General features: G+C 36.2%; 1 protein-coding gene across 1 annotated transcript in view; it reads left to right on the top strand.

Moving 5' to 3' along the window:
- The first annotated feature begins 5,311 nt into the window (after positions 1-5,311).
- Positions 5,312-12,321, top strand: part of LOC132825064 (sodium- and chloride-dependent GABA transporter 1-like) — a 62,933-nt gene continuing 55,923 nt past the window's right edge. The window contains exons 1-2 of the mRNA XM_060840072.1: positions 5,312-5,543; positions 11,844-11,975. Coding sequence (XP_060696055.1) covers positions 5,312-5,543; positions 11,844-11,975 — 364 coding nt within the window. The remainder of the gene's footprint in view (positions 5,544-11,843; positions 11,976-12,321) is intronic.

Raw genomic sequence — 12,321 nt, 5'->3', positions numbered from 1 at the left:
TGCAAGAACCAGTCTTGGCTCTATACTGTGTATTTGTGTTTTTCACTTTGTTGTTTGCTTTGCATTCTTGCTGTGCTTTATGCTCTCAATTGTATGTTCTGTGAAGCTTCAGCCCATTTCATTGAGCACTTTAGTTGATTTTTTTTTCCTGTACCCTGTGGCAGTGTTTGACCCATCCAGTTAGACATGTTTAGGGGAAAGAAGATCTTCTGGTCAGAGGTGGTATAATGGTAGCAACCCTACCCCTGGACTGAGAGGCCTGAGTTCAAGTGCCTCTTGCTCCAGAGGGTGTAATCAGATTTTTGAGTAGGTTGATTACAAAATTGGTTAAATAAAACAAAAGGGTATTCTGACTAAATGTCAGCCTGGAAGGGGATTGGGTTGTTGCTAATTAAATCAGGGCTTGCATATAGATTTCAATCCCCGTTTCTGAGATCATACATTCTGTTGTTATATTAATATCATACTTTGATTCAGTATGACAATTAAAGAGCAAAACTTCTGGCATTTAATGGTAAATTGAGCAGAAATATTTGGTCCTAGGAACTTTTCTATAATACTAACTAAAGAAATTACAAAACATGTAACTAAGCAGCACCCCATGCAATTGTAGTGTGATAATTTTACTTTAATAAATGTGGGTTTTGGAATTTAGATGAAAAAAGTGTCAGGTCGTGTGTACAGTTTTTAAAAATATATTATCTACTGTGTAATAATATATGATATAATATTGTATATTTTGTATGTTACATATATTTTACTACAAATAAATTCACTATTTTAAAGATCACCATGGAGTTTATTTTCTTCCTTAATATTTGCATTGGACATCACAGTAGAGTGTCTGAGCTAATGCTACAGTGATTTTTAATGGAAATTGTCATTCACGTTCTTTGTTTTCTTCATTTTTAGGATGAGGGTGAACTTTGTACTCTTTGAGTTAAATTGTGGATATTACATTGTTTTTTAATGCTGAGTGTTTAATCTATGCTTTTGCTGTCAAATTGTCCTTTATACTGTGTGATTTGTGTTTTTCGCTCTTTTCACTTTGTTGTTTGCTTTGCATTCTTGCTGTGCTTTATGCTCTCAATTGTGTGTTCTGTGAACCTTCAGCCCATTTATTGAGCACTTTACTTGATTTTTTTTTTCGCTGTACCCTGTGGCAGTGTTTGACCCATCCAGTTAGACATGTAAGTAGAACTGACATTGAATTATACAATCTCAATAACATGTGGCTGAAGGATAACACAAATGGAAAAATGCTTCAGCAGTATGAGATTACAAGCAATTCTATAAAGATAGACATTCTTTGAGTTATGTATGAGGATGTATTTATGTTATGTTAAAGAACTCAACCTTACATTTATTTGCACCATTCATGTCCTGACGATATCTCAAAATAATTTATAACCAATGAATTATTTTAGACGTGAAGTCACCATTATTGTGCAGGCAGGTGGTGCACAATAGTGTCCCTTGAATACGAAAAATGACTAGTTAATCAGTCTTATTTGTTTCAGATCTCCAGTGTCCACAGTTCTTTCTTTTATTATAACTACTCTTGTGGGCGTTGATTGATGGGAGTAGTCTAATGTGTCCATTGAATTTGTTTTCCTATTAGATCATTGGTGATTTGTCTCTTAACTCTATCTATCTGCCTTAGTTGTATAATCATTAATATTACTGTCTAAGAAAAATCTATTAGGTTCTCATTTGAAACTGTTCCATTCAATCTTTTACCTCCAGCTTAAGCCAGAAATTTTAACATGAAAAATTGTGCTTTTAATGATGTTGGCTTGCCTGAGGACTGAGATAAAGTATGAACCTGGAATGTATGCTCAAGTCCTAGAGCAAAACCTGAACCATGACATTTCTAAATTATGCAGTTGCTTGTCTATTTTAATCATGTCTTCAGTCACTATGTCACTATATATCCCTACTTCCACTTGGGTCAAATGCCCACCAACCTTACAATGAAAGTTATACTGATTGTAGTTGAGACACCATTATCATAACATCATGAAGAAAAAATGGTATTGATTCTCTAATCATGCAGAATCCCAGAACGGATTAATCACTAATCTGATCAGACAAACTAATCAAAATGCAGCTCAAAATAGAATGATCTGGGTCAGGAGGAAGGATTGAAGAGTACAAACCATCCAATTAAAGGATGAAATTTCTTCCTTTCTTTCATTCACCCAGTGATCAACTTCCTAATATGCCCATCTATTACAAGATTACTACAGCATCTTGCTTGTAAAAGATATTATTAATTGAAAAAGGTAAGATTTTAATACTTCCTATCTACAGTAATAGTTGTAAGAAGTAAAGACATTGGAATATCTATGGAGTATGAAAAATATAGTTTTTCTACCATGTGCATAAAAGCCATATGCTAAGCTTTGTTCTGGAAATTTCTGTGCTTAAAGTTAGTATCATATTGATAAATGAAAGATTTTTTACTAGATTCCCCTGAATATTGAGTGTTTCAATTCAGGTACAGGTATCCCCTGCTAACCGAAAGTAATGCGTTCCTATGAAACCTTTGTAAGCAGAGATGGTAAAACGAAGAAGTATTAATTTATCTGGGAAAAATTTCGCCTTTCTCATAAAAGCGAAAATTCTCTTCGGATTTCGTTCGGTTAGCGAAAACAGGTACTAATGTAGTCTTTCATAAAAGGGAAGTGGCATAACGCGAACTTTGGAAAAGCAAGGATAACTGGATAGGGTGAGCTAGATGCCAAAGAAACTCTTTCTTTCCCATCACAAGATACACTTCTAAATCAGGGACAGCATAGACTATATCTCAGGAAAAGTTCATATGAATACGATTTGAATTCCAGCTACTGAAAAGAACCCATCATAACCATTCTTATATCCTTCCTAATAAATTATTAAAAATGACCTATCTGTAGGCTTTTAGCCTCTGGTTCATGAAGTTTCTGTGGCACCGAAGGAGACCCTTCACCCTGTCATATCTTTCAAAAGGAGGAATTTACCCAGCATCTGTGTTTTACTTTCTCCCCTAGCTTTACACTTCATTGATGAACCTGTGTTATTACATTTGGATTTAATTGTACATTGTAATTTTGAAATATCAGTAATTTACCAGTTACTGTTTGTGATGTATGTCGCCTCTGTAATCTTGGCTTTTCTCAAATATTCGATTCTAAGCTGGGAGATAGATAACAATTTTGTTTGGCGATCTGAGTTACATATGAATAAGGTTATATCTCCATTCATGGTAAGTATGGGTTGCCTTTTTCAGGCTCACAATTAAGGGTTAATCACTATCAGGCAACTTATAAGATACCTAAAGAAATTCTGGCATCTCTATTGAAGATGAAAAATAACATGTTGTCAAGATACAACTATACACTAAAACTAATTACTGAAATTTATTTAAAAGTTGAATAATATAGAGAAACCTATAACCACAACAGTTACTAACTTAGCACAATAACTAAAAGACATTAATTTACAAGTTCTGACTGTTTTTTTCTCAGAAAAGTTGCAAAAATAATCTGAAGTGATGACTTGGGAATAATTTCTCATGGTGTTCCTATTAGTCCTGTCAGTTGTGAAATGAGATGAGATCCTGAATCAAAACTAGTCTGATCCTGATAATTCTGTGCAGTGGCTACCCTGAAAGCAAAGTGATCTTGGCCATCTCGGAAATAAGATCAGTTGTCACTAGGAGAAGCCAGCAGCTTGATCTACATGTCCACTGTTACCTGGTTAGATGGTATGAACTAGCAATATCATGATTAAATAAATACATTCTCAAACCCATGGGAGAATTCCACCGTAAGTTAAAGAACTTTGCCATGATAATGTACTTCAAAATCAGAAACTCCAGTCATTGTTTAGTTCCAATGATTTTAATGACTTTCTGATTTTTTTATTTTGAATATTGATGATTTTGGGCAGTGATAATAGGAAGGAGAGCAAAAGAAGTTTGGGACACGCAGGAAATTAATAATATAAAGGAGATCTTGGTTGAAAGATTGAACTGGATAGGTTGTACGGCCATTATTTTTAGGCCACTGCTTTATCTTCTAAATCTATTGGACAGGATTTATTATGTTGAATGAGTGAATGTTAGAACTTTACAAAACATTGGTAAGGCCACATTTGGAGTACTGCATACAATTTTGATCGCCCTGCTACAGGAAGGATGTTATTAAGCTGGTAAAGATGCAAAAAAAAATACAAGGATTTTACCGAGACCGGAAGGTTTGAGATATATGGAGAGGCCGAATAGGCTGGAACCTTTTTATTGCCTGGTGACTAGGAGGCTGAGAAGTGACCTTTTAGAGGTTTACAAAATCATGAAGGGCATAGGTAAGGTGAACAGCCAAAGTGTTTTCCCCAGGGTAAGGAGTCCAAAACTAGCGGCATAGGTTTAAGGTGAGAGGGGAAAAATTAAAAGGGACCTGAGGGGCAACATCAAGGGTGGTGCATATATAGGACAAACTGCCAGAGGAAGTGATAGGGACAAACATTTATGACATTTAGAAACATTTGGAAAGGCATGTGGATAGGAACTGTTTCAAGGGATATGGGCCAAATGCAGGCAAATTTAGTTCAGTTTAGGGAACCCTGTCAGCATGGACAAGTTGGACCATAAGGTCTGTTTCTATGCTGTATGATTGTATAACAGGAGACACTTGGGATGGGATTTTAATTCAAAACCCACAATGTTAACACTGGACCCAAGGCTTATGCTATGTTAATAAAACCCGTAGATTCAGATTCCTGACCAACTCTATGGGTTAATAACTGTAAATGTTACAAATAATATTCTGGTTCCCTTACAATATCAGGACTGTCTCTGTTACTGTCCAAGTTGTCAATTTAGCCTAAAGCCTGCCATGTCTGGCAGTACAAAAGTCCCTGTGCTGTTGAATTGTTTGAAGTTTGCACCAGATTTGAAATATCTTCATGTTAGTTTTCATCCAGCCTGTTAGCTTTTGACATTTTATTTGAAGGAAGGCATTTGATAGCACCTAGCAGGATTAGGTTTCACTCATCTCCTGTGGGACTGAAGTGTTTACAATATATCTGAGTTTTTTTTCAGAAAATATCTCTTCCTGCACCCCCTCCTCCACCCCCGCAAGCTGTCTCAGAATATAAAGAAAACTGAAATTACATTTGTACTCATGAATTATTTCTTTTTTTCCACTTGCAGTGTGAAGTGAAACATCAAGGGGAAAATATTTGATTCTAACAAAGAACTGTAATTCATTGTGCTCTGAGTTCGTAACTCTTAAATCCTTCCATATAAAGTGGATGTAAGTGTCCAGTGATGGGGGAGACAGAACAAGCTTCTTTGGAGATCATTTTACCCCCAAGTATGAGACAGACACAGCTGGAGGAAACAGCCGAGCCAACAGGTAGCCAGGCTACTAAAAGAGAAATTCTACCAAACAGAGGGAACTGGAAGGGAAAATTTGACTTCTTACTTTCCTGTGTTGGATATGCCATTGGACTTGGGAATGTCTGGCGTTTCCCTTACCTCTGTGGCAAAAATGGTGGAGGTAGGACAAGCTACAGCTCATTCTGTTATAACGCGTGTTTTGTCAATGCAAATTTGTTGTAACATGATTGATGAATCTGGACAGTGTTACCACAACACGAAATTTTGAAACATGTGTTGGCTGTAACATAATAACAGCACCGACACTTTAAACACTATTTCTCAAGCACCATTTTTCTAGAGCATGGAGTTGCACAAGAATGTAACCATTGCATTATAGAAGAACTGACTGTACTAAATATACACTTTCTGAAGTGGCTTCAATGAATTATAAGGTGGAAAAAGAAAATCTATTCTCTGGATATATGAATTGATCTCTGAGGTTTACAGGCAAAAATTTTAGAACAATCAAGAATTGTCCATGCAGACTTATCTAAAATTTGAAAGGGTCAAGCAAATTAATGTGGATCATTGGAATTAACCACTAAAAATGGAAGTCACATTTAAGCCATTTAGAGAAGTAATTCTCTTAGTGGAATTTAAAAATTTCCACACTCCAATAGTAAGCATACACAAAGGAAATCGAAAGGTTACAACAGCCAGACAGGAAGCTTAGATGTTTGATGATTATGAGTTAGTTCACAAGTTCAGTTTTTCCGTCGCCATAAGCCTAAAAACAATAGAAGGTGGGAGGGTAAAAGGAAAGCCAATAGCCAGGGAAGTGAAGAGATGGTTGGAATGCTCACAATCAACTCTTCATTCCAGAAACGAAGCTGCCCTGAGTGCAAGTGGTGTCCAGAAGCTGAAGTGTTTCCACTGTTACAACACAGGAGACATTCATGCAATAACTGAAAATTGCAGGGCAAACATAGGATTTACTGGAGCACACAACATCACTGCAGAGAAGAGAGCTCTGACAAGAGTATGACAAATCAAGTTCTACCTCTGACTGCAGTTATAAGGCCAAATACAAATAACGGTCTGACTGTGGGGGAGATGAATAAGATACCTGAGAACTACAGGGAATTCTGGGATGTTTTGAGAAGATTTGTATCTCAGGTTGAGGTTCTGGATGTAAGTTTGCTCGTTGAACTGGAAGGTTCATTTTCAGACATTTTGTCACCATACTGGTAATGTCATCAGTGAATCTCTGGTGAAGCAGATGTTATGTCCAACTTCCTATTAATGTGTTTAGGTTTCCATGGGTTGGGGATATAATTTCCTGTGTTGGTGATGCCATTTTCTGTTCTTTCTCTCAGAGTGTGGTAGTGGGGTCCAAATCAATGTGTTTGTTGATAGAGTTCAGGTTGGAATGCCATGCTTCTGGAATTCTCATGTGTGTCTCTGTTTGGCTTCTCCTAGGTTGGATGTCTTGTTCCAGAATTCTAATATAAAGGAAAACAATTCCTTCCCTCTCAGTGAGATGGGTAGGCATGTCATTATACACAGGGATACAGGAGCTACTCAAGCCCTTTTGCTGGGGAAAGAGATATTTTCTCCAACAGTGAACACATTGAATGCAAAGATGTTAGTGAATGGTATTGGTGGGGAATATATACCGTACCTTTCTATTGGGTGCCACTGGAGTGCAATTTAACGTTTGAAAAGCTAACAGTCAGATTTATCCGTAGTTTATCTGTAAAGAGAGTTTACCTCCTAGGAAATGGGACTTTTATGATAGTCATGGAAAGACAAAGTGAGGTCAAGAAGCCCAAGCAATTCAAGAAGACATTCCTGGAATTTTTCCTTTGTATGTAGTGAGCCAAGCAATGGCTAAACAAGTTCCATTGTTAAAGGTCAAATTTATATCACAGACAGATAACTTTTGAAGGATTTGAATAACCCAAAGGGAATGTTCAATAAGACGTTTTAGAGCAAAACTTGGCAAACTGATCCAGAAATAAGTAAAATAGCATTGTGTCAAATTGAAATTGAGGCAGAGGGAGATTGGAAATGCCACTATATTAAAAGCATAATTCTGATGCGCAAGTGGAGACCTTCTCACAGACCTGCACATAAAGATTGGGTAGTCTTTCAACAGATATTGATGCTGCCCAAATATTGCTAAGAGCCATTAAGGATAGCCTATGAAATTCCTCTGGTGAGACATGCATGAATCTGGATGACTGTACATTTTGATTGACATTTTTACTGGCTAGAACTTTAAAAGGATGCCATATAATCCAGATTATGGAAAAGCAATAACCTGCACTCAACATAACACTTCTAATTCCCAAACTGTTTTTGGTGAACCATTTAATAGCATTTTAGTAATCTGTAGGACCTTTACCAAAAATAAGAATGGGACACAGTATGTTCTTACTGTAATGGATATTGCTATTCATTTCCAGAGACCATTACCTTGAGAACAGTTTTTGTCAAGATAATGGATTGAGTACTTATGCCACTTTTTGTAACTCTCTATGAAGTACCATTTGCAACCCAGTCAGATTAGAGCTCCAATGTTATGTCTAAGGTTTTTTTAAGGAAATTATGAGTATTTGGTTGTAATACAGTCATATTTCTCAACATGGCACCCACAGAAACAAAGGACTTTAGAACTGTAACATGAAACCCTCAAAACGATTATCACTGCAAACTGTCATGAATATCCCCATGATTGGGATAAAGGACAAGAATATCTTTTGTTTGCCACACTGGATTCACCTAATGAGGCTAATGAGCTTTTCAAAATTAGTATATGGATATGAGCCCTCTGAATCTAACTAAATAAAATCCTTAATGCAGAGGGATAGGGCTCATCTGGCATTGTGGTAGCGTCTCTGCTTCTGAGCCAGAAGGACTGGGTTCAAGTTCCATATGTTCCAGAGATATGTCATGTCATATCTGAGCATGCTGAGGACAAAAAAAAACTAAAATGGAGAGCTGAATCTATCATGTTAGATTATCTTACTGTATTCTGGCGGTGGCTCACATGAGCCTGCAAAATGGCTGACAAGCCCCTTAGATTTTCACAAATAACCATGAAGAAATGGACCAAAATGCATGCAAAGGCATTGATATTTCAATCAGGAGATGATGTGTTTGAATTACTGGCTTTACAAAGTCAACCACTCAAAGCGTGGTTCAGTGGTTTGTGTAATGTAATCAAATGGACAGTGAAAGTAAATCATTTGATTGATGCCGCTATGTCAAATCAATATGTTGAAGCAAAAGCAAGCACAGGTACGTCAGGTAGTAAGGACAGTTGAAGGCCAAGAGATAGTGAGGATGAGGCAGAATTGAACCTTCTGATACCTGTATCTCACACTGATTCCATGAACTACTAGCAAGTTTAGACATTATGCTTTCAAATTTAGAGGCGAACCACAAGGCCACTTAACATGGCTACTCATGGAACTTAAAGGAATCTATGTGGATAAATCAGAGTACACAACCTTAGCCATATGTGATGTGGATGTATAGCAAACCTCTCCAATAAAACAGCATTGTTATGACATAGGTCTGTAGAAACAGCTTGGGATGAAAGAAATTCAATACATGTTGGAAAGCTATCCATTTGAACCCTGACAAAGCAGCTCAATTTTCCAAATCATGTTAGTGTTAAAGTCTGATAGTTCAAACCAGATTCTGCTTAAAAACAGAAAGGTCAATGAAGTAATAAAAGCAGGCATTTATCCAATTCCTTTTCTGGAGGTCTATTGATCAGGTTGATTTATTAAAAGTACATTGGCAAGTTCAGCCAGGTGCATCTCATAGGAGTTCCCTGCATGGGGCTGTTAATCTGGGCCAATCAGGGAGCTCTGGCTGACAGATAATATCCTGTTCACTCTGAGATCTGGCTCTGAGGGAGCTGGATCAATGTCAAAGGATCTTCACGTGTAAATAAAGGGTGATGGGATAACGGTCTCTGTGGAGTTATTTCACCTTTACCTCTCTGAACTAAAAAAAAAGTCTTTTTTCACACAGCTGGCCTTTTCCAATCCAGAGTGATGCCATTTGGCTAAAGAAATCCTCCATCAACTTTCCAGCGACTAACGAACAAAATCATTGCAGGTGTTTCTAATTGTGTGACGTAACTTCATGTGCTGATATCCAATGGCACTTGGAACAACGATAAGCTCTGCTTCGAAAATAATCGTTAGCTGATTTGGTCATAAACTTGCCAAAAATGAAGTTGCAAAAGTGTAGCATGTTTATGGCATTTCGTAAAGCAAGGACAAAAGATCCAAGATCAGCAGAAGTACAAATACTAGTGGACTTCCCTGCCTCTAAAATGAAATGAGAAATCATCAAGTTTTTGGAGATGTGTTGTTTTTAAGTAAGTTTGGACTAAACTTCAGCACTATCATTAATAAATTGAAGCTGGAGGTATGAAATTAAAACAGGACAGGCTGGAGGACCTCAGCAAGTCTCTGTTGAGAGAGAAGCGGAGTTAACATTTTGAAATGCTGCTACACCTGCTGAGTTTCTCCAGCACTTTCTGTTTTCATTTCAGCAACATAGTCATTCCACTGATGGATTTGTGGAAAAAGAAAAGTAAAAATATAGTCAGGAGAGTTCTAACCATCCTTTGAGAAGCTAAAATAAATTTTGGTCGATAAATCAATGTTAGCTGCCCTCAATTTCACTGGACGCTTCAAGGTAACAATTAACACTAATGACATGAGGTGGGTACAGTCCTGTTACCAGAAGTTGGGTGGTCCATTGAGAATTCAATGGAATACATTTCTGAAATACTAATTCAATACCATAAACTAGAATTTACTACAGTAAAAGAATCTTTGGGATTGCTGTTGGTTCTTAAACATTTTGAAGTATATACCTATAGCAGTGAAAGGGAAACACTTATATATATTGATCATAATTCTTTAGCCTTTTAGAAAAATTCAAAAACAAGAATTTTGAAGGAGTTTACTATTAAAATTGTTCACATTATGAAAAAAATAATTTAATTGATGATGCTTTGTTTAGAATCCAGAATTCAGTTTTGGTTGCATTCAAAGAGTGAATGTGAGTGACAATTAGTGTCTTCATTTTTTAATATCTTGTTTTGTTTACATTTTGTAATGAAGTACGTTAAAATATTCATTTCTCCAATGGCAAAAGTATTATGAAGATGTTTCATTATGATAGTTTTTAAGGATTTATGTTTGAAAAATTGGGGCAGTAGTTTATTTGAAGTGTTGAAGAGACATCAGGACTGTTCATTTTAAATATGGTTATTAAGAGGACACCTTTTTATAAAAAAAACCTTCTTAAAAGCCACACAAATTAAGCTAATTGCTTGGACTCGTTTACTGAAAATCACATGTCCGGGTTTATAGCTTTGTTTTGTTTGTTTTTTTAAAGTTGACTTTAGGTATAGCCTGCTGAGAGAGTGGAGCTAATCAGTTGTTCCTGTCTTTCTGCAAAATCCCATTTAGACAGTGGTCAGTGTGATACCGGAAAACCAATGCAGTTGTTCTTCTGAAATAATTCATCCCAAAGTTTCCTGATTCACCTGACTCTCCAGCATCTGTAGTCCTCACTTTCTCCTGCATCTGCAAAGGATCCTGTTCATGCCATGTGTCAGAATACCAACTGAAAGACATCTTGAACATTCCGTACCTTATCCTTTTAACATAAAGAACTAATAATTACTGGCCAAGATCGTTTTTCATTCTCTCAGAATTAATCTCTATTTAGAAAGTTTTTTTCTCTCTTTTAGTTGATCTGGGTGTTGTTGTTATTTAGAAGGGTGAAGATTTATACTTCCATATTTCAAAATGTGTAAGCAGCTTTGTATCTTTGCTGAGTAAGTTTTGTTTTATAATAAATCAATAATTTGGTTATTTATTTAAGAAATCTAGTTGATCATTTATTTTAAGCATTTTTGGTAACATTCTTGATTGCCTATTTTGGTAACTGGGTAAGAGAGTTAAATTTATCTTATGAATAGTGGAAAGATGGAAATAGACTGTGACAGTGCACTCTCCAGTCTCAGTTGTAACACTGTAGATAGAGTTACATAAAGATAAAATGTTTCATAAAATATTCAAATCATATATTCCTCAGCACCTATTGCCTCTGACTAGATAGGTGCCCACTTTTAACATGGTTAGAGTTTTGGTTTAAACAGGTTTTTAATGTTAGAATGACTTCAATATATTGTGTTTAATTACTTTTCCTTTGATGTGGAAGTGTAATGGCTAACCATCTGTAATTGTTGTATGTGATCTTTGCTGCAAAACATGACCTACATTGCTGATGTAGAAACCTGATGGGGAAATAAAAATGCAATTCAACAATCTTATGTCAAATGTTCATATAGACATGCACTTTTAAGATACAGATAGAAATTGATTCTGAAATTTGGTGTTCATCTTATTGGAATAACATCCTGCTTATTATATTTTAGGTGCATTTCTGATCCCATACTTTTTGACACTGATATTTGCTGGCATCCCTTTGTTCCTCTTGGAAACAGCTCTTGGCCAGTACACATCCATTGGAGGCCTTGGTGTGTGGAAACTAGCTCCTATGTTTAAGGGTTTGTATACTTGGAATTTGCATGAAAAATACATTAAAATTTTTGACATGGATTATTTTCTTTTTTAAAATGCTTTGAGTGGCTAGTTCTGTGTTTGATGTTCTAGTACAGAATTTGTAATGGAAGTAATTTACTATAATGGGGCTGGAAATAACATTAAAGCTATGTTTATAAAGTTAGGCTATGGGCTGAGTGAAATATTTCCTTTTCACTTCATGATCTATAATAAGATTTATTTGAACTGGTGTGAGAAAATTTCTCTCTGCCAGCTACAAATATGTTACAGAATGTTCCCTAAGCCTTCAAACATGGCAAGTCACCCTACCACGCAAATGTATTTCAAAGA

Source organism: Hemiscyllium ocellatum, chromosome 19 (assembly GCF_020745735.1).
Source record: "Hemiscyllium ocellatum isolate sHemOce1 chromosome 19, sHemOce1.pat.X.cur, whole genome shotgun sequence".
Taxonomy (NCBI): Eukaryota; Metazoa; Chordata; class Chondrichthyes; order Orectolobiformes; family Hemiscylliidae; genus Hemiscyllium; species Hemiscyllium ocellatum.
This window is presented reverse-complemented; position numbering and strand designations above follow the sequence as displayed.